General features: G+C 51.4%; 1 protein-coding gene across 1 annotated transcript; it reads left to right on the forward strand.

Annotated features, from left to right (window-relative positions):
• The first annotated feature begins 9,607 nt into the window (after positions 1–9,607).
• SLC32A1 (solute carrier family 32 member 1) lies at positions 9,608–14,756 on the forward strand. Its single transcript, XM_079126220.1, has 2 exons — positions 9,608–10,591; positions 12,841–14,756. The coding sequence occupies exons 1-2, from the start codon at positions 10,199–10,201 to the stop codon at positions 14,026–14,028; spliced, it is 1,581 nt and encodes a 526-aa protein (XP_078982346.1). The 5' UTR covers positions 9,608–10,198; the 3' UTR covers positions 14,029–14,756.
• The last annotated feature ends 5,365 nt before the right edge of the window (positions 14,757–20,121 follow it).

A 20,121-nucleotide genomic window follows, 5' to 3' on the forward strand; every position in this document is an offset into this window, starting at 1 on the left:
CCATTTAAGTGTGTCCTCTGAAGTACAGAAACGAGAGTAAGTGGGAGTTGGGGTGGGAGCAAGGGCCTTGCTGCAGCCTGAACTAAGAGGGCCAGGTGCATTGCTGGAGAGGAAGTTGCTGAGGCAGGCTGGGTCACAGGACATGCAGGCTGTGGGGTGAAGGGCGAGTCTGCACTCCAGCTGAGGGTGGTGGGATGATGACGAAGGCCAGACCTGGCTTTGGAATTCTACCAGGTGAGCATCATGCCCACAGAGGCAGCCTGCAGTGGCTGAGGATGCCAGCGCAGACCTGGGGGCCACAGCCGCCCTGGATGACAGGCCTCCCTCCTGAGCCACCTGTTTGGCTCCATCCCCTGCTGGGAGCCCATGTTCTCAGACCCACTTTATCTGGCATGGGGAGCATGCTGGGGACTCTTAGCCAATCAGGGAGCCATCCCTGAATTACCCTAATGGCTCCTGATTGCTCCTTTGTTGCTGGGCTGCTCTCAGAGCCACTTCCATCTGAGGCAGTAGAGAGGGGGCCGTAGGGATCATGAAGACCCCTGGGCACCACTTGTTTCCTATTTGGGGATGAACATGTGGTGGGGAGCTCATTGCCTCCGAGTTCTGAGGCACAGATGAGTGTGTCAGGGCACAGAATCAGTTCCCACAGGGGGCAGAACTTTACAGTTGGTGATGCACTTCTCTGACCACCAAGGTAGGATCATATCACTGTTTGACTAATGAATAACTGAGGTTCAGAGATCACAGATAGTAGACTATGGGAACAGTGAGTTGCATTCATTAATTCATTCAACAAACATGTACTAATCACCTACTATGTGGTAGGTGCTGTGCTGGTTGTTAAGTATAAACACAGAGCTTCTCAATTTTGGAAGCAGTAACCAGCATTTACTGAGCATTTACCAAATACTAGGTGGTCACTACCTGCTTTCCAGGTGAAGGCTCACGGATTCTTCCACCAGCACAGTGAGATCTAAAGCAGACGGTTCCAGCAGACACTCCAGTGGGGCAGAAAGTGTTTCTATCTGTCCCCATCCTGAAGTTGCTCTATGCCAAAGGTGATATACAGACAGGGGCCTTTGGAGGAAACAGGCTGAGGGGCTGAGGAGATGAGAGAGAAGGTCCAAATGGAAAAGGTGGCCTCAAGATGGATCCATGGGGGACCACGGGAGATCTAATCACAGAGCTCACATCTGGCAGTGGGTGAGACAATTGGTGAACAGATTAGACTCAAATGCATGGTTCGGTCATGGACTGCATGATATTGAAAGATCTCACTTGAACACAAAGAAGAAACCTCCAGCCTCCCTTGCTCTGGGTTCTCTCTGCAATTCCACTCTGATCCATTTAACAATGATGCCCTGCTCCTTCCTCCCACTGCAAAGGCATCGTTCTGAGATGCTCCTTGTCTCCCCATTTAACAGTTGAGTAAACTGAACTGAGAGTCTGTCAGTCACCTGCTCAGGGTCACTCCACCAGCAGAGACAGCAGGACTGAGCTCTGAACCAACATGCCCCTCAGGCTGGCCCGGGACCCAATGGTCATGAGGCCAGCCTGGGTACCTTTTGCTACCGACAGTCAGTTGATGGTACAACCTCAGCCCCTCACTGTACAACAGCAGACCCTCCCCCTCCCCCTCGTCTTCCTCTCCCCACGGCCCAGCTCCGCTCAGAGCTATTAACCAGGTCATGCTGGCTTGTCCCAGTCCAATAGTTCCCTTAATTGCCTTTTTATAGCACGACGTACAACTGTTCATTACGCTGTCATATTTCCCCTCCAAGGCAACAGTGGGGGAGCCGCACTGAGGATGGGGACCTATCCAGGTGGCAGTGGCTGTGTGTGGGGCACCAATGTGTGAAGCTTATTTTCTACTTGGTCAGAATGAATTAAATGCATGCTTCTCACACTTGAGTAACACAAGAACCACTTCCAAGGGGGGAAATATCACAGCCCCCTACCAACAATGGACGAGTTGTCTTTATTACAATCTTTCTGAAATATGAACCAACATAATGTCAGGTGTAAACTCATCCTCTCAGCAATTTACAACTGGAAAAGCAAAGACAACATACTACTGCGATACAAAGCTACAAAATCAGAAATTTCAAAATAACTCAATTAATTTAATGTGATGGATGGTGTGCTTCTGAAATTAAATCACACTTACCCAGTGAATATGGCTTTGTTCGCTTTGGCTTTTAGCCCCCCCTCTGTTGTTTTGTCATGACAATTAAAGCAGAATTTGGTCATCTGGGAGACCTAGAATCCGCTGGTAGATGTTTTTTAAAAAAATTTTTTGTAGTTGTAAATGGACAGAATGCCTTTATTTTATTTGTTTATTTTTATGTGGTGCCAAAGATCAAACCCAGTGCCTCACACATGCTAGGTAAGTGCTCTGCCACTGAGCTACAGCCCCAGCCCCAGATTTTTTTAAAAGATATAATACAATATAATATAAAATTTAACTGTTTTGAGAACAAGCTAACACACCCCAAATTAGGAAACAAGAAATGTCCCAGGAGTCTTTATCAGGTCTAAGTTATCCTGTAGAAAAGAGCCATGTATTTCCAGGGTCAAAAAGTCCAGGACACATGCCCACACTACTGAGGCCAGACCTCACCCAGAGTTTAGGGTAATCCACAAGCTCCTCTGAACACCGACCATGTAGCCAGTCCTTGTCTCCCTTCTCTCTGTCCCAGGAGTTTTCTGTGTAGCCAGGAAGGAGACAGGAGTGACCCAGAGTTAACATAGCTGAGATGTTGGCCACAGGGAGCTGGATGCAGATTGTAGTCCCTTCCTGGATTTCTTAGACCCAAGCCCTTCCTGGCAGACTCACCTGGAGTCCTGACATTATAAGGGCAGCTCTGATTCTAGATTTGAATCTTGGATCCACTTACCTAGCTGTAAGACTTTGAGTAAGTTACTGAGCCTCTTTACATTACAGTGTCTCCATCTGTAAAATGGGCATGAAAGCAACTCAAGTTCACGCACATGCTGTGAGCCTTGTACATAATGCTGCCATCCAGGCCAAGCACTAAGTCTAGAACCTGGCAGAGAATAAGCATTTCTTAAATGTTAATGGCAATAACTCACCTGACTCCAGCTCTCAAAAAACAGGAAGGAAAAGAAGCTTCTCGATTGGGTTCTTAGGCTGGAAGCCACAGACTCATCAGGAGTTGGTTTTAGGGAATTTGAAAGCTTGTCCAACATTGGTGTCTATTTCTGGAGAGGGGATCTACAGTCTCATTAGATGTTCACAGGGGCTGTGATCTAGAAAATTCTTTGGTCCCTAGATTAGTGCTGGTCAGGGGCTGGCAGAGGCCGTTATGACAAATGACAAAACAAAACACACTAGACTGGGAGGCTTATGCAACCAACATTTATTTCTTACGATTCTAGGGGCTGGAAGTCCAGATCAAGATTCCACAGGATGAGTGCCTGGTAAGGGCTCTCCTCCTGACTTGCAGACGGCTGCCTTCCCCTTGAGTTCTTACATCATGGGAAGGGAGAGAGTCTCTGGTTTCTCTTCTTCTAAAGATGATAATAGTATCAGATCTGGACCTTACCCCTTTATCCGCACCAAACCTTAATTATTTTCTTTGGGGGCTCTATCTCCAAGTCACATACAATTTCTTTTAGTTGTTGATGGACCTTTATTTTATTCATTTATTTATATGTGGTGCTGAGAATCGAACCCAGGGCCTCACACATGTGAGGCAAGCCGTCTACCACTGAGCTGCAACCCCAGCCTGTTCAACATATGAAGTTGGGGGTGGGGGACACAATTTTGATCCACTCAGTGAGATGGGTTATTCTAGATCTGGATGAGGATAGGTTTTGACATGCAAAGGCTGAACTTTGAGACTTCTAACTGAAGTTAGGGTCAGGACTGCTGGCTCCAGTGACCCAACCTGTCCCAACCCCATCATGGTCCCTCCCAACCCTCCCCTTTCCCCACTTGTGCAAGTCAAGCATCCAAGACCATCGAGGACCAGGTCTAGTCCTGCAGGCCCTGTCTGAAGCCTCTTTTGATGACAGTGGACTAACCTGAGTTTTGTGAGAAAATAGGGGAACAAACTCCAGAGAATGCTTTCAACAGCATCAGGCACACCAAGAACAAAAAAGTTTGCTCTGCACCACCAGGCTCAAGGGTCAGACCCAGAGTCCCTTTGCCTCCTGGAGTCCAGGGTTCCTCATCACGGGGCTCACTGGAATCAGACCTCTCCATAGCTATCTCTCCCAGCTGTAATAACTGGTGACCCACAGATGCCTGAGGGATGCCATGAGTTCTTGCAGAAGTCCCTGAATCTGGTTGCGCCCCCCCCCCCCGGGTCTTCTCTGAACAAAACTCACAGCTCCCATGTGCGTGAATGGCTAGCTTTCAACTACACAGAAGATGATGCAAGTATTAGAAACACATTCATGTAGAAGAGCTATAGAAATCAGAATTCAGGGCTGGATTTTGGCCATCATATATGTTTCGTCAACCAATCATGCTAAAAGTTCCTGGGGGGTAATGACTTTGTGACATCAATTTAATTCAACCCGAAGGATGTTTATTGAATGTCTACTGTGTGCTAGAGACCAGGTGAGAAACAAGACTGACACACTCCTCTGCCTTGCAGAGGCTGCATGCTCAGAAAAGAGTGGGACCCATTGCCTTAACCCACCAATCAGATTTAAGGCTCCTCCTTCAGTTCTGAGGAGTTTCTTATGGTTTTAAAGACTACCAGAATCGAGGTGTAGGTCCACACGTCCCTTGCTTCCTGGCCCTTTTCCATGCATATAGAAAGCATCAACCTAGGAATCCAGAAGTCATAAAATCCAGTCTCCCTGGACACTGATCTGACAGGGCATCCAGCCTCTGCCTGACACCTCTGGAGAGGCTATGTTCACTACCTCAGCAAGGAAAACTGCTAATATATATCTTATTTATTTTATTTTCAGGATTGGGGATTAAACTCAGGAGTGCTCTACCACTGAGATACATTCTTAGCCCTCTTTATTTAGTTAGTTTTGAGACAGGGTCTCACTATATTTGCTGAGGCTGGTCTTGAACTTGTGATCCTCCTGCCTCAGCTTCTCCAGTGACTGGGATTACAGATGTGTACTGCTAAGACTGGCTCCAATAATATATTTTAATATGTCTTACCCTGAGCTAGCAGAGGCAGCAACTACACATTTCATGGTTCCACCTGATGTGTCCAGTTGAAGGTAGAAGAATCAGGGTCTCTGTTCCATGCAAGGGATGTTCACATGAAGCCTTTAGCCTTGCTGCCCCTCTCCTCCCTTGTGCCGTTGAACACAGTATCAAGAAATTGCTCTGGGACAAAGAGAGCGTGGCTCTCTCCAGCTGTAGGGAAACCTTACCAATGCCCCAGCTGCAGGATGCCTGGGGGTAGGGTGATTTATGGAGCCAGCGCCTGTCCCCTCAGCAGGAAAAAGCTCACAGACAGACCTTGCTCTGGTAATGGAGGTCTCTGAGCCACAGTCTGGGGAGGAGGAAGGGGTCTGTCTGTGATCATTCAGCCTCAAAATGATGCTCATGATGTTGGCTTTCCAGGCCATTAATTCAAGGGCTCCGTGACCCCCCTTCCCCCATGTTGCTGCCTGCTCTGGGAGATAAGCCCAGTTCTATTTAACCCTATTTATTCCCCCAAAGTGGCCTCCATATCTGTTAGCCAGGAGATTAACCCCCTGGGTACCAGAGGCATTAAAGTTCATTATGAGGAGAGGGGTGTGCATTTCACCTGGTCCCTGGCTCCAGAGAACTGTTCAGAGCCTTCCTCTTCCAGAATCCTAATCCAGAAGTCCCTGCTCCATGGGGCTGGACAGGAGTCCTGGGAGTCCCTCGCCTCCACCCTCTCAGGAAGCCCCAGTTTCCCTAAGATAATGGGATCCTATGTGGCCCTGGGAGGAGAACCCCCACACCACACTGGGCAGGGATAGCTTCTGTTCCTTCCACACATACTTTCACCTCCCCAGCTTCTTCATCACAGGATCTGGGGAAGAGGAAGGTTGTGGCACTTTTGCCTCTTTTGTGTCCTGCCGGCTGGTGGGTCTGCCTGGTATGGTCTGCTCTGTCTGCCTGCTGCCCTCTTCTTACCCGTTCCTTTTTCTATCTCCCTGCCTCTTCTCTCCTTTGTTCTCTCCTCTCTTTCCCTTCAGCAATCACATGGGGGTATTCCCGACTATTGGCCTCAGCATGAGTCTGTGTGTGCATGCGTGCCTGCATGTTTTCTTATGACTGTGAGCCTGTCAGCGTGTGATTCTCCATCTGTGTATTTGTCCTAGTGGGTCTAAGTCTGTGATCTGGGTGACTCTGCCCACACAAATGGGTCTACTGGTGACTGTCCTGGATTCTTTGAGTGGTGAGCAGTCTTAGTACAAATCTTGCATGTGGTCTCTGGTCCAGCCTGTCCTTGACCTGTGTGTGTTCCTCCGTCCATCTTTGTAAGACTACTAATACGCCAGAATCTCTATGTTGGTCTTCAATTCTTTGTGCATCTGTCACTTGGCTTGCCATTCTCTGTTTGTGAGTGTGTGTGTGTGTGCTGTTTGAATCAGAGGCTCAGACTGCGCAGATTCCTCTGGGGGCGGGGATGCTCCCAGAGAAGCTATGTAGGAGAATTTGGAGGCTAGAGACACAGCCCAGCCCAGCTCACTACCAGCTAGGTAAGTCATCCTGTTTGTCTCCTGAACCACCTGCCTTCTGCCCTACTCTAGACCTCCATTCCCTTCTCTCCAGGTCAGCTCAGAACTGGAAGGAGCAGGGACAGAGACAGGCAGGGCAAAGGTGAGGAGCATCACATTTCCACTCACTCAGATTCTCAGACCCTATCAGAGGTTTTTTCTTGTACATTCACACCCACCCAGACCACGAGAAATGGCAATTGGGTAAAGTAACAACAATAATAAAAAAGTAATTGCTACCATGTATTGGGCACTTAGCACATGCTAAACATTTTATATACAAGATCTCATTGAATTCTCTCAATAATTCTGAGGCTGTTATTATTTTCACACTTTAGGGATGAGAAAATGAGGACAAGAGAAGTTAAGTAAGTAGTCCAATGTCACAGAATCAGTATGTGAAGGAGCAGGAATTTCCCATAAGGGGTGGGCTGCTTGGGAGCTTGCCATGGCCACCTTCAGCCTGAAAAAGGCATTTATTGCAAACAGCAGGAAAAGAGGAAAATAGAGAAGTTCCTTCCCCAACTGCTGCAGCTAATCGCAGCCAGGGGGCTGAAATCTGATTTTGAATTTCAACTCTTTGCACAAAGAGGTGGCCAAATACCAAACAAGCAGGGAGAGAGGGTGGAAAGAAAGGTGAGGATGAGGAGGGGAAGAGCCACTGGAGGGAATGTCAGAATCCTGAGTTCTCACCAGTTTTACTCTGAATTCTGTGTGACCTTGAGGAGGACACTTCATGGTGTGGATGTAGATTTTCTTATCTGCAAAATTAGGATGAAACAGAGGCTCTGTTGAGATGTGTTAAGGCATGAAAGAAAGGCTAATTGGCCTGAGTGCTCTCTGAGGTTCCTTCCAGTCTCAAGAATTGGTGAGTAGAGTCACATGCATAGGAAAGGTGGTGAAAAGGTGCACTGGATGAATAAACAAATGATCCCACTCCTCACTGATGAAAGAACCTCACAGCCCATCTTTGGTCCTAGAGTGATGACCATTTTAAAGGGAAAGGAGAGAGAAGACGAGCAGTTTGGCGGCACTAATCAAAGAAGGCATCAGGGGCTGCGGTTGTGGCTCAGTGGCAGAGTACTTGCCTAGCTCAGGTGAGGCACTGGGTTCAACCCTCAGCACTACATAAATTAATTAATTAATTAAAGAAGGCATCAATGACCACTTTACATTCTGGGTCTGAACAGGGTGCGGAGAGGCAGTAGAGAATATTACAAGGGAATCTCAGCCCAATATCAGAAGTAGAGGCAGGGAGGGAACAGGAAGTGGAGATCTTTGGCTAGAGGAACCTGTAGGGTAAAGGCTTTCCTGCCTTCAGGGATTGGGGTGGGGGTAAGGTCTGCATATAGGGTAAATCTCTGGCTGGAGGATCTGTTCTATTTCAAAGCTTCATAGGAGGAGAGGTTCTCTGCCTTTCAGTTGGAATACTATCCCGTTTTTCTCTGAGTCCTATCATCACTAGGAGGGTCTGTCTCTGGGGGAGAGGTTTGATCAGAGTGATTGGAGGTGGGGGAAAATTCTTCAGTCTAGGGGGAGGGTTTCTGTCAAGCAGGGGCTGGGAAGCTTTGCAGGGTTCCTGGGATATTTTAAGGGGGTACCTGAGGAGGGAGGAGGGGTGTCTCTGCCAAGTGTGATGGAGGTTCCCCGTCAGGAGAGGGGAACTGGAGACTGTGAGGGCTTGGGGTAGAGGTGGGCTGGGGAGCCTGTCTTGGTCCTGGCAGCTCAAACTCGCTGGTCAAAGCCCTCAGGCCGCCCTACTTGTGCGCTGAGGTGAGCTAATTCAGAAATACTGTAGGGGAAGAGACTGGAGTTCCCAGGGAGAAAGGGCCTCTGGAGAGGGGAGACTGGGGGCCCTTGCCTTTCTCCTTTCCTCCAGCTTCTCCCTTTACCGGCCCAGTCATTTGTCCTTCATCTAGGCTGGGACTACCGGGTGGTTCCCTGTGGTTTACAGTTTAGGAGTCGGTGCCAAAGCCCAGCTGTGACATACCAGGAGCGAACCCACACAAAGCAGCCGACCCCCAGTACCAAGGGGTTCACACGTGCACAAACACAAGCAATCCCATTCGGGAACACATATACACACACAATCCAGCACAGAAGCTCCGCACGCCTACAGACTTCAATGCGCACAAAAACGCACACACGGAATACACAAGGTTTCGGAATCTCACCGCAGAGTTCATACAGATCCAGTCCATAGCAACATCTGATAGAGTATCTGTCTTTGTCTTTGGGACTCTCTCGTACAAACACGCACCCCACTCAACAGAAGCAGCCCAGGCTCTGACAGCCCGGTGGCTGCGGTCTGAGCAGATGCCGAGCGCACTTTGTGCCTCTATGAGCGCAGGGCCGGCGGTGCTGTGAGCCTTTTCCTCCGCGTCGGACTCGCTTCGCCGCTCTTAGCCTGGGCATTCGCAGACCCTCATAGTTACCGAAAGCTGAGTCCTGCTTCTTTCCACGTCCGCCAAACGAGAGGTGGGGAGGGAAAAGCGAACCTTTCGCCTCCATTCTGCATACACTTGGAGAGCGGTTAGTAGCGAACAACCCGCCGAACGGCTTCCATCGCCGAGTCCCTGGACGGAAAGAGACAATTCAGATGACCGAACCCAGGCCAAGCATCCTTGAGAGCGAGCGATCCATGACGGCCACTTTTGCCTTGAAGAGTTTAAGTGCGACTGTTGGGTGCCAGAAAGACAAATCGATGCCCAGACGGTCCGCTCAGCCAGAGACCGGTAACTGTTCTGCTGGTGTTCTGGGTGCCCAGATCAGTTCTAAGCGAGGATCTGGGGCCGCCCAGCTCCTGGATTCTGGGGGGTTGGTCCGAGGGCGGGGGGACTGGAGGATCAGTCCACCCGGAACCCCTCCCTCCCTGCGGTGGCAAGGTGGGAAGGGCCAGGATTGGAGCTTAGCACCTCCTCCAGAAATGCAGCACTTCGGCCCCCACCCCTCCCTCCACTCTCCCTTTCGCGGGCTCCCTCCCGCCGCCTTCCCAAGGGCGCCCTTCTGCCCCCAACTCACTGCTAAATCCCTTCGAGCCACCCTTCTCTTCTCCTTGACCCCTCCTCACGCCCCCTGCCTCGGGGTGTTTCCCCTTGCCAACCTCCACCCCCGAACCGCCTGACTCCGAGGGGCGGGAGCGCATTGGGCTGCGCACGAGTGGGGGCGCCGCGCCAGCCTCGCGTAGCTGCTCTGACGCCGCCGCCGCCGCCGCCGCCGCCGCCGCCGCCCTCCGCAGCCCAGCCTGCGCCCCGCGGCAGCTCCGCAGTGCACTAGCCACCGCCGCCGCCGCCGCTCGGCCAGTACTGCTGCTAGTCTGCCGGCTCTGGCCCTGAGAGAGCCTCAAACGGCAGCCGAGAGGGTCATGAGCCAGAGCGCCCCGGGGCGCAGTGGGGAGAGCAAGAACAGATAGCGGCCTCGCGCCCCCTGGCCCTCGCTGTCTTAACGCGCGCCCGCCGCGTTCCGGGTCCCTTCTGTCCTTCCTCTGGGCCCCGCCGCCGCCATGGCCACTCTGCTCCGCAGCAAGCTGTCCAATGTGGCCACATCTGTGTCCAACAAGTCCCAGGCCAAGGTGAGTGGCATGTTTGCCAGGATGGGTTTTCAGGCGGCCACGGACGAGGAGGCCGTGGGCTTCGCGCACTGCGACGACCTAGACTTTGAGCACCGCCAGGGCCTGCAGATGGACATCCTGAAAACCGAAGGTGAGCCCTGTGGGGATGAGGGCGCCGAACCGCCCGTCGAGGGAGACATCCATTACCAGCGCGGCGGCGGCGCTCCGCTGCCGCCCTCAGGCTCGAAGGACCAGGCAGTGGGGGCTGCTGGCGAGTTCGGGGGCCATGACAAGCCCAAGATCACGGCGTGGGAAGCGGGCTGGAACGTGACGAACGCCATTCAGGTGAGCGCGGGATTCCCAGCTCTGCCGGTCCCCATCTCGCCCCCACCCACCTCTGAGTATCAGGCTCTGCTCCCACACACATCCCGCGGTGATCTCGCCTGCGATACCTTCTCCAGTACCCGTCAATCCATCTCCCTTTCCCCTATTTCTCCTAGCCTTGCCCAGAGATCTACGCCCCTAGGTGGTGTCTCCCGCCCTGATTCACACCCCTCCCCGCAGCTTCAGCTGCAAGACTGCTTCGACTGAGGCTTGGTGGGAGACACATTCAAAGACCCTGCAAACGCAAGGGAAACGGGTGGGGGTGGGGTCGGGGAGGGACGAGGGAGAAAGAAAATCAGGATTGGAGGGAAGAGTATTATTGCCTTGCACTCTGGAATGGATTCACAGCTTCATTTTCGGAATGAAAAGAGAGGGGGGCATAGTTGAGCTGGAAGTCTCCTTTTCTGACACACTCATAAAGCTTGCATACGTACATAGGCAAGCACACATGTCCATAGTCCCCCTCCCCACGAACAAAAGCGCACGCGACACGCGTCTATTTATAGATCACAGGACTATCCCAAATAGACCTGCGTACATCCTACACCCTCCCACACACGGAAGCGCATACTTTTACATAGCAAGCATACACATACTCTATGAACATAACACGTGCACACGCAGGCACACAATCATGCAGGCAGGACCCAGTCTGCTCCCTCAGTTGCAGCCCTGTTAGAGACAGACAGGCATACATATAGGAACGCACACATGTCTGCCCACAAGCATTTTTGGTCCGCGGAACACCATGCTGCCTAGTTGCACACTCAGCGGCCCCTCTGGGCCGAAATCCCGGCTGCACCGCAAAGAACTGGTCAGCGCCTCCGGGAGACCCTAGCGAAGCCCCCCTCCAGAGCCTTGGAACAGCCCTGTCACTTGGCTGCCTACCTGGTTCTCCTACTTCTAACCCCTCATCCCCATTCCCCACCAGGCGGCGCCGGTCTCCCTTGAGAGAGGCTAGAAGTCCTCACAACGACCCCGGGAACTGGCAGGGGCTGGCAGGTCTCTACTTCAGGGACAGAGAAGGTCTCAGTTCCGAGAGGCCCCGGGCTCTGCGGCTTGGCCCCCAGGCAACCCCGGAGCGCACCATCGTTGAGTTGCAGAAGATAGGTTTCCCAGGAGTGAAAGGCCTCGGCGAGGTTGCGCCCCATCACAGGCTCAGCGGGACTCAGAGGGAGCCGAGGTGCCTCCCTCTCCAAGACGGTGGACACAACCTCGACAGAATAGGGACAGGCTGGGGGGCCGCGTCTGCCTTCGTGGTCGCCCGTGCCTTCGTCCGGGGCGTCTTTCAAGGCCCCGTTCGACAGGCTTGGAGAGAGGCCAAGATTGTAGGCTGGAGATGCGCATGCCTCAGGGACCCCGGATTTCGTTAGCTTTTCTTCCCCATGCGGATTCTAAACTGTACTTCCTCAGCCTGGCTCGCCCAGCCTCATGGCTTCTGGTTCTAGACTCCAGATTGATTTGGCTTTCCCACTGCGCTCCAGCTTTCCTGGTAGGCAGGCCCCTATCCTGCTTTACCACTTCTGTTTAGTACTGGCCCCAACCCACTTCAGCTTTATCCTAAGGCTCCATTTCCAATCCTACCCCCTTCCTCCCTGCGCCCCATTCCCCAAAGGCCTTGTATCCCCAAGACGACGTCACATTCCCTCTGTTTTTGCTACCCGTGGCTTTGCCCCACTTTCAGTCCCTCTTCCTCTGTACCCCATATCCTTTCCCACGGCTGCTTTGTTTCCTTCTCTGGTTTGGTCCTCGTTAGAAACCGTACTTCCCTGGTTAGCCTGCACCCCATTCCAGCCCCACCCATTCTACCAGTGGCACAGACCCAGCTTTCTCCCTTTTTAATCTCCTTTTCCTGATCACCCTCCTTCCAACCGCTTCTCAACTCCTCCCGGCTCCCAACGGTCCCGGGTCGACCCCAAGAACCGCTTCCAAGTATCTCTACATTCCTCCTAGCCATTGTCCATCTTTCCTCCGCGGTTTCATCCTTAAACACCTCCCTGTCCATCTTGGATTCAACACCCAGGCTCACCATTAGGCCCCCTTTCACCCCGCTTCGTCTCTACCCTCAATCTCTCCTCTAGGACGGTGTAGCCACAGCTCTCACTCTCCTTAGCGCCCCCTTGCGACAGCTTTAAGCCACGCCCCCAGGGTCCCTCTTCTGAGGCTGAGACTGTTGAGCATCCGGGTCTGGTTGCTTCTCGGTTCCACAGGGCATGTTCGTGCTGGGCCTACCCTATGCCATCCTACACGGCGGTTACCTGGGGTTGTTCCTCATCATCTTCGCCGCGGTGGTGTGCTGTTACACCGGGAAGATCCTCATCGCGTGCCTGTACGAGGAAAACGAGGACGGCGAGGTTGTGCGAGTGCGGGACTCCTACGTGGCCATAGCCAATGCATGCTGCGCGCCGCGCTTCCCCACCCTCGGCGGCCGCGTGGTCAACGTGGCACAGATCATTGAGCTGGTGATGACTTGCATCCTGTATGTGGTGGTGAGTGGCAACCTCATGTACAACAGCTTCCCGGGGCTGCCCGTGTCGCAGAAGTCCTGGTCCATCATCGCCACAGCCGTGCTGCTGCCCTGCGCCTTCCTGAAGAACCTCAAGGCTGTGTCCAAGTTCAGTCTGCTGTGCACTCTGGCCCATTTCGTCATCAATATCCTGGTCATAGCTTATTGCCTATCGCGAGCGCGTGACTGGGCCTGGGAGAAGGTCAAGTTCTATATTGACGTCAAGAAGTTTCCCATCTCCATTGGCATCATCGTGTTCAGCTATACGTCACAGATTTTCCTGCCTTCGCTTGAGGGCAACATGCAGCAGCCCAGCGAGTTTCACTGCATGATGAACTGGACGCACATCGCCGCCTGCGTGCTCAAGGGCCTCTTCGCGCTAGTCGCCTACCTCACCTGGGCCGACGAAACCAAGGAGGTCATTACGGATAACCTGCCTGGCTCCATCCGCGCCGTGGTCAACATCTTTCTGGTGGCCAAGGCGCTGTTGTCCTACCCACTGCCCTTCTTCGCTGCTGTCGAGGTGCTGGAGAAGTCGCTCTTCCAGGAAGGCAGCCGTGCCTTCTTCCCCGCCTGCTACGGAGGCGACGGGCGCCTCAAGTCTTGGGGGCTGACGCTGCGCTGCGCGCTTGTCGTCTTCACTCTGCTCATGGCCATCTACGTGCCACACTTCGCTCTGCTCATGGGCCTCACCGGCAGTCTCACGGGCGCCGGCCTCTGCTTCCTGCTGCCCAGCCTCTTCCACCTGCGCCTGCTCTGGCGCAAGCTGCTGTGGCACCAAGTCTTCTTCGACGTCGCCATCTTCGTCATCGGTGGCATCTGCAGTGTGTCTGGCTTCGTGCATTCCCTCGAGGGCCTCATCGAGGCCTACCGAACCAACGCGGAGGACTAGGGCGCGAGAGAGACCCCGGTCGCGCTCCCGCCCCGCCCCGCCCCCAACCTACTCCCACCAGCCCCGTGCGCCGTGCCGCCGCGCTTGGGAAGCCAAGCTTCAAACATCTCCGGTTCCTAGTTTCTGATTATTCGGGGATGGGGGGTGGGAGGGGCTAGGGATCCACGATCCATCGCGTCTGCGTTTCTGTTGTCCTTTCTTTTCCACAACACCCTGGATTGGGGGGAAGGCGGGGCGCACTTGAGGGCAGGTTTTCTGTTTTACCGGAGGGGCCCCGACAATTTGGTTCCAGTTACTGAGGTGGGTGGGAAAGGAGGAAGAAGGGGCGCAGCTCGCAGGCGCAGAAACTTGACCTTGGGGGGACATTTCACAGCCATCCAGTGCTCGGAATCTACAGCGTCCAGCCATTTCCAGCAAGAGCGCTTCCCATTCCCGAGACATTTCAACATTGCAGCCAGAAAGGCTGGACCGGGAAATTCATTTCGGGTGGGCGATTTCCTTCGGCGCAGCCGGGAGAAGCCGCGGCGGGGCCGGTTTGCCTGCCGGTTTTCAGGAATCCAAACTCATCTTGTGCAATTTATCAGGTCGTGGAACTGTTCTACTGTGCGTGTGGTGTGCTCGTGGTGAATAAGATGAAATGTATATCAGAAAAAAAAAATCTATCTCTAATTTAGATTGCGGTACATAATTATATCCGCAAATAAAGAAGAAACAAAGGCCTGTGCGGCCGCGTGTTAGTTCAGCTCGTTCTCATCAGCCGGATCCCGCGCGGTGGGTGGCGGGGTAACCTTCTCCAAGGGTGGGGGGCAGCTCTGGTTGAAGGGCCTCTGATTGGGGAGCTCGGAGACTGGTTCACGGTTAAAGGAAATTCTCGGTGTTGTGCCAGGGCAGGAGTGTGAGGAGTGGAGGGGAGCGTGTTGTGGCGCGCTCAGCGGTTTGTTCCGATCCAACTGAGAATTTGATGGGCGCTCTCAACCTCCTATTCTTAGAGAGAGAGAGAGAGAGAGAGAGAGAGAGAGAGAGAGAAGGTGGGGTGTGTGTGTGTGTGTGTGTGTGTGTGTGTGTGTGTGTGTGTGTACAAAATCCCTACAAATTTATTCAAAATGTATAGACAGCCCTCTAGGGCTGAGTTATACTGGGTGCTAGAAGGAGCAAAACTAACCCTGTCCTGTAGTCTTTGAGGGAGCCAGGGAATAAACAAAGACATGCAGAAATTCACGACTAGGCTGCCGACTTTTAGAGAGCTGTAAAGGAGTGTATTTCCAGGTCCCCAGGGCCAAGCATTAAATGGGCCTTGCAGACATCTCTTACCCAGAAGCACCTTGCCCCAAGTCCAAGCTGGGGTTTACAGGACCAGGGCAAGGAGATTCAATCATTTAGAATAAACAGTCTCAGCCATTTGAGTCCCAGTTTCCCCTTATCTTGTGCAGCCTGAGAACATGTTTGTCTGAATTAGTCAAAGGATCCAGTGCTTTTTAGTATGGATCCTACTCCAGGGGCAGCGCCTGCATTGTCTCTGGGAGCATTTGTCTGCGGACTACTGGGAAGGGTTCAGGATTAGACTTTCCTGATGGGAGCTGGGAGCGAAGGATCGAAGGAGAAGGATAGATGGGATGTGCCAGGGTCCTCTCAGTGAGAGAAGTCACCACAGAGACCTGATTGGGGGCAGTTTCTCCAGATGTGATCTGTGCATGGGAAAGAACCCAGAGAACACCAGAATGCCTGAATATTATGTATACTTCTACCTGTAACAGGAGAGGGGGAGGATTGAAACAATGTGAATGGAGAGGCTGTACCTTTGTCTTGTAAGATCTAAAATGTGTGTGTAAATTGTGTGTGTGTGTGTGTGTGTGTGTGTGTGTAGCATTAAGTGTGGAAGTGCTGGTGACCTCACATTACCCTGGTTCTGCAACCACAGAACTGAAGCGGGAGGGGAAGTGGGTAGGATTCAGTGCCCTCACGATCAGTGGTTCTGACTCTTTAGAACAAGTCATTGAGAGCTCCATGGCCATCATTGCCTATTTCCCTTTGTCAGTATTATTGTGCCTTTAGATTCCAGGACAACCAGTCCTCAGTTTTGCATCCCCCACGACCACTGATGTCTCCCAGACCCAGGCAGGAGGGAACTCATTGTTCATTTCCATGCTTTATTTCTCTTTGCTTCTCAGCGAGTCTGAGGACATTTGGATGCACTCTGAGTCAGAGCTCAGCAGTCTGTAGCCTTCAGAAAAAGCCCGACATCTACAGCAGAAGGGAATGTGTGAGCATCACGCTGCAGCAGCTTTGTCCTTCCTGTCTTTAAAAGGACAAATGAGACACTAAGCAGGCTGGGCAGTGGCAGCCATATCTGGGGCTCAACTTGATCCTCTCCACTGGGTCCTGGCTCCCGTCTTTGTCCTCAGCTTGCAGAGGCCCAAGTCCCTATGGGCAAATCCTGATGGTGGCAGGTGTTGGGGAATAAATTTCCCTAATGCCCCAAAGGGAACCTTGCATCCTGTAGGTGGTCTGTAGGACCCCACCCCCAGATTCATATCCGGGATACTGGGAGAAATGGGGAGCAGCAATAGATGGAAATTCTTTCTGCACTCCTTGCCCCCTCCCCAAGTGCACACGTAAAAGGAGAAAGGAAGAAGTCCTAATTTATCCTCAGCCACAGAGAGCTCACTGAAGGCATCTGAGTCCCAGGGAGCGAATATGCCTTACAAGGCTCGTTCCCAGGTTGAGTTGAGAGGAGAAATTGGTACCAGCCCTTCTCAGGGTTCCCATCAGTTCATACGGTAAGCCCTCGCTTGACTTGCTGTGGACCCTAATAGCTGTCCCTGCCTGCAGTGGAGATGTGTTGGTGAACCTGCCTGGCCCAGAACCACCAAGATCCTTGTCCTCCAGAAGAACCCTGAAGTCTGAGCCAGGCAATTCCCAGACCAAGACGTCCCTACCTCACCCCCCAGTGGTCAGAGTGAAAACTACAGCCCTTCAAAGAGGGTTCTCTACCTTTACAATTTGGCTTAGTCTGTCAGTCTATCTATCTATCTATCTATCTATCTATCTTATATATCAATCATCTAACTGTCTTCCTTTTTTCCTCCTTCCCTCCCCTCCCCCTCTCCCTTTGTTCCTTTTTTTTTTTTTTTTTGGTTACGGGGGAATGAACTCAGGGGCACCCAACGCTGAGTTGCTTAGTGCCTCACTTTTGCTGAGGCTGGCTTTGAACTTGTGATCCTCCTGCCTCAGCCTCCTAAATCACTGGTGCCTCTGAGCCCAGCTGAGTAAACTCTTTCAAGTACACACCAGTGTCCTAAATGCTTCCTACTTCCTCCACTTTAGTGTCTAATTCAGCACATTTTAAAAGTGGACATTTGGTCATTGTTTCCCCACACACAGAAAGATGCTATATTATAAAACATGTTTTGTGATCTGTTATGTCCTATCCCTTGGAGAGAGGGAGGAAGGGGTCCAAGGGATCCAGTCCCTGTTATTGAGGGGAAGACTTTAGACACAAGAGATAGGGAGGGGTTTTGATAGAGGAGCGGGCAGACACCTGGAGAACTCAGTTCTGTGAGTAGAGAGGAGGGGAGACGCAAACCTGGACATGCAGGCCCCAGATGGGGTTGGTTTGACACCAGGGATCCAGGCTTTGATGTCTTTCCCTCTGTTCTTTTATTTTTTCCTTTCCAAATTACACAAAATTTCTAACATACAGAAAAGGTGAATGAGTTTTACACCGAACATACATATGCCCACCAACTAGACTGAATGATTAACATTCTACCACACAAAATCTATCTATCTGTCCAAAAATCCATCTTTTTCTAAAATGCACTCTGAGGTTACAGACATCAACATATATCCCTCCAAAATTCTTTTTTTTTTTTTGGGGGGGGGGTTACCAGGGATTGAACTCAGGGGCACTTGACCACTGAGCCACATCCCCAGCCCTATTTTGTATTTTATTTAGAGACAGGATCTCACTGAATTACTTAGTGCCTCACTTTTGCTGAAGCTGGCTTTGAACTTGAGATCCTCCTGCCTCAGCCTCCTGAGCTGCTGGGATTACAGGCATGTGCAATCATACCCTCCCAAATTCTTAAGCATGCAGAAATCAGTGATAGTGACCTTCAAAATAGCCCAGGGTCAGTCGATAGCAGCCCTAAGCTGAGCCATACTGGAACCTGAGGCAGAAGGAAATATCAACAGTACTCAGTCTCTCTTTATTTCAATTTTTGTTATTTTGTTCAGCAGAGTATTTTGAACATTGTGATTTACTTTTGTGTTTTTTTAAAAACTATTACATTAAAATACTTGCTTGCTGAATTTTTTTGTACCCTCTTAAATTTTGCTCCTGAGGCAAAATTTGGTTTTTTAGTTGGCCTCATGCTAGTCCCAGCCTGGGTGTGAAGTCGGACATGAGAGATGAGCCCTGTTCCATAAAGATTTGGTTGGGTCTTTTAAAGAACCTGGCTCCCAGGGATTCCACGATGATGCAGTGGGCACCTCTGCCCGCTGTGGAGTTCACAGGGGGCGCATGAGAGCAGAGGCTCTGGCCAAGGACATGCAGCAGGATGACTGGCAGTGCTGGAGGCCCAATCACATGGGGGTAGAGGGAGCTTTGTGCTCCTAACAGCTCCCAGCAACCCTTTGGGCAGGTGGGATAGAAACAGGGTGAAGAAGCAGGGGATGCTGTAGAAGAGGTGGTAGGTCCAGAGTCTAGACTGGGGAAAGAAGCACAGGCAGAGGGAGAGCACCAAGAAAGGAATTATGGTGGTTACTCAGTACCTGATTCAAGGTCTCACCAGTCCATGGAATTTACTTACCAAATATTTATAGAGCACTCACTAGAGGTCACATATTGGGATAAGGACTGCTCTAGGCTCAGGGATACAGCAGTAAATAAGACGGACATGGTCTCCAAATGGCAACTGAATATCATACCCTACGTCCCCTAGATGCACAGAGAACTTGGGACAGACCTAGGAGACCTAAATGAGAACAATGTCATTTGGACCCAGCCTCAAGCTCAAGAGGCTGAGCATCAAGGAGACCTTCAACAAAAAAAATATTGATCTTAACTGAACCCTGTTTTCCCCAGGTCAATGTAAAGTGGGAGGTCATAAGAAAGGGAAAGCGCCTCAGAATCGCAAATCTGCTTGGGCCTTTGTGAAGTCTTGAAGGGTCTGCTGATTTTTCACACCTTAGAACCCATTTCACTCTCTGGGGCTTTGTCAGTTTACCTCGGATCTCAGCTGGAGCAAAGACCCTGACCTGGGCTGCTGTGTAGCAACCTAGAGGTGCCACTATGACAAGGTGATTTGCACAGGGGAAGCCTCCTAAGAGAGAAATGATTCTAAGAGACAGTAGAGAAGCCAAGCTTGGAGTGGGGCAATTCTAAAATCCACGTGGCACCTGACACTCATCAAGATATTTGCTCTAGAAAATGGAGTTATGGCTGGCCTTAGGAAGAGGGGTTCTTTGAGTCAAAACATAAATCTGCTCAGTGAAAATGTCTAATACCTTGGGCACCAAGTCATACTGGTTTGGGCCACATCTTTTCAAGGCAAACATAAAAGGGGGAGAAAAGCTTCCTGTCCTTATCCACAAGGATATCTGAGAAATAATGGGACCTTGAAGTGCTGGTATATTCGTGGAAGGACTCCGTGAGAGAAGACAAAGAAACCTCAGGGGTCAGGGAGGAGACTAGTCCATGAACTAGGGAGGTCCCCTAGGACCAGGAAAAACCAAAACAGCTTTTAGTAGGAAAAGAAATGCCTAAATGCCTGAAGCAAGCAGAAACAAGAGTCAGGGATCCTTGAATCAGCCATTACATAGCCCATCCTGCAGGCAAACTTCAAAGCATAAAGGTAACATGTGCTTCTCATCAAAAGTGATAGATATGGAAAGTAACAAGGTGTAAACTACAACCTGTGGTTTCAGCAATACTGTAGAATAGATAACCTGGAAGACACTTTGCTACTAGTATCTAAAAATGTGGATCAAATGTGACATCTTTCTGTTTTCTCTTGGTACCAGGAATTGAACCCAGGGGTGCTTAACCACTGATCCACATCCCCAGTCCATTTTTATTTTTTATTTTATTTT

The sequence above is a fragment of the Sciurus vulgaris genome (assembly GCF_902686455.1).
Source record: "Sciurus vulgaris genome assembly, chromosome: 2".
Taxonomy (NCBI): Eukaryota; Metazoa; Chordata; class Mammalia; order Rodentia; family Sciuridae; genus Sciurus; species Sciurus vulgaris.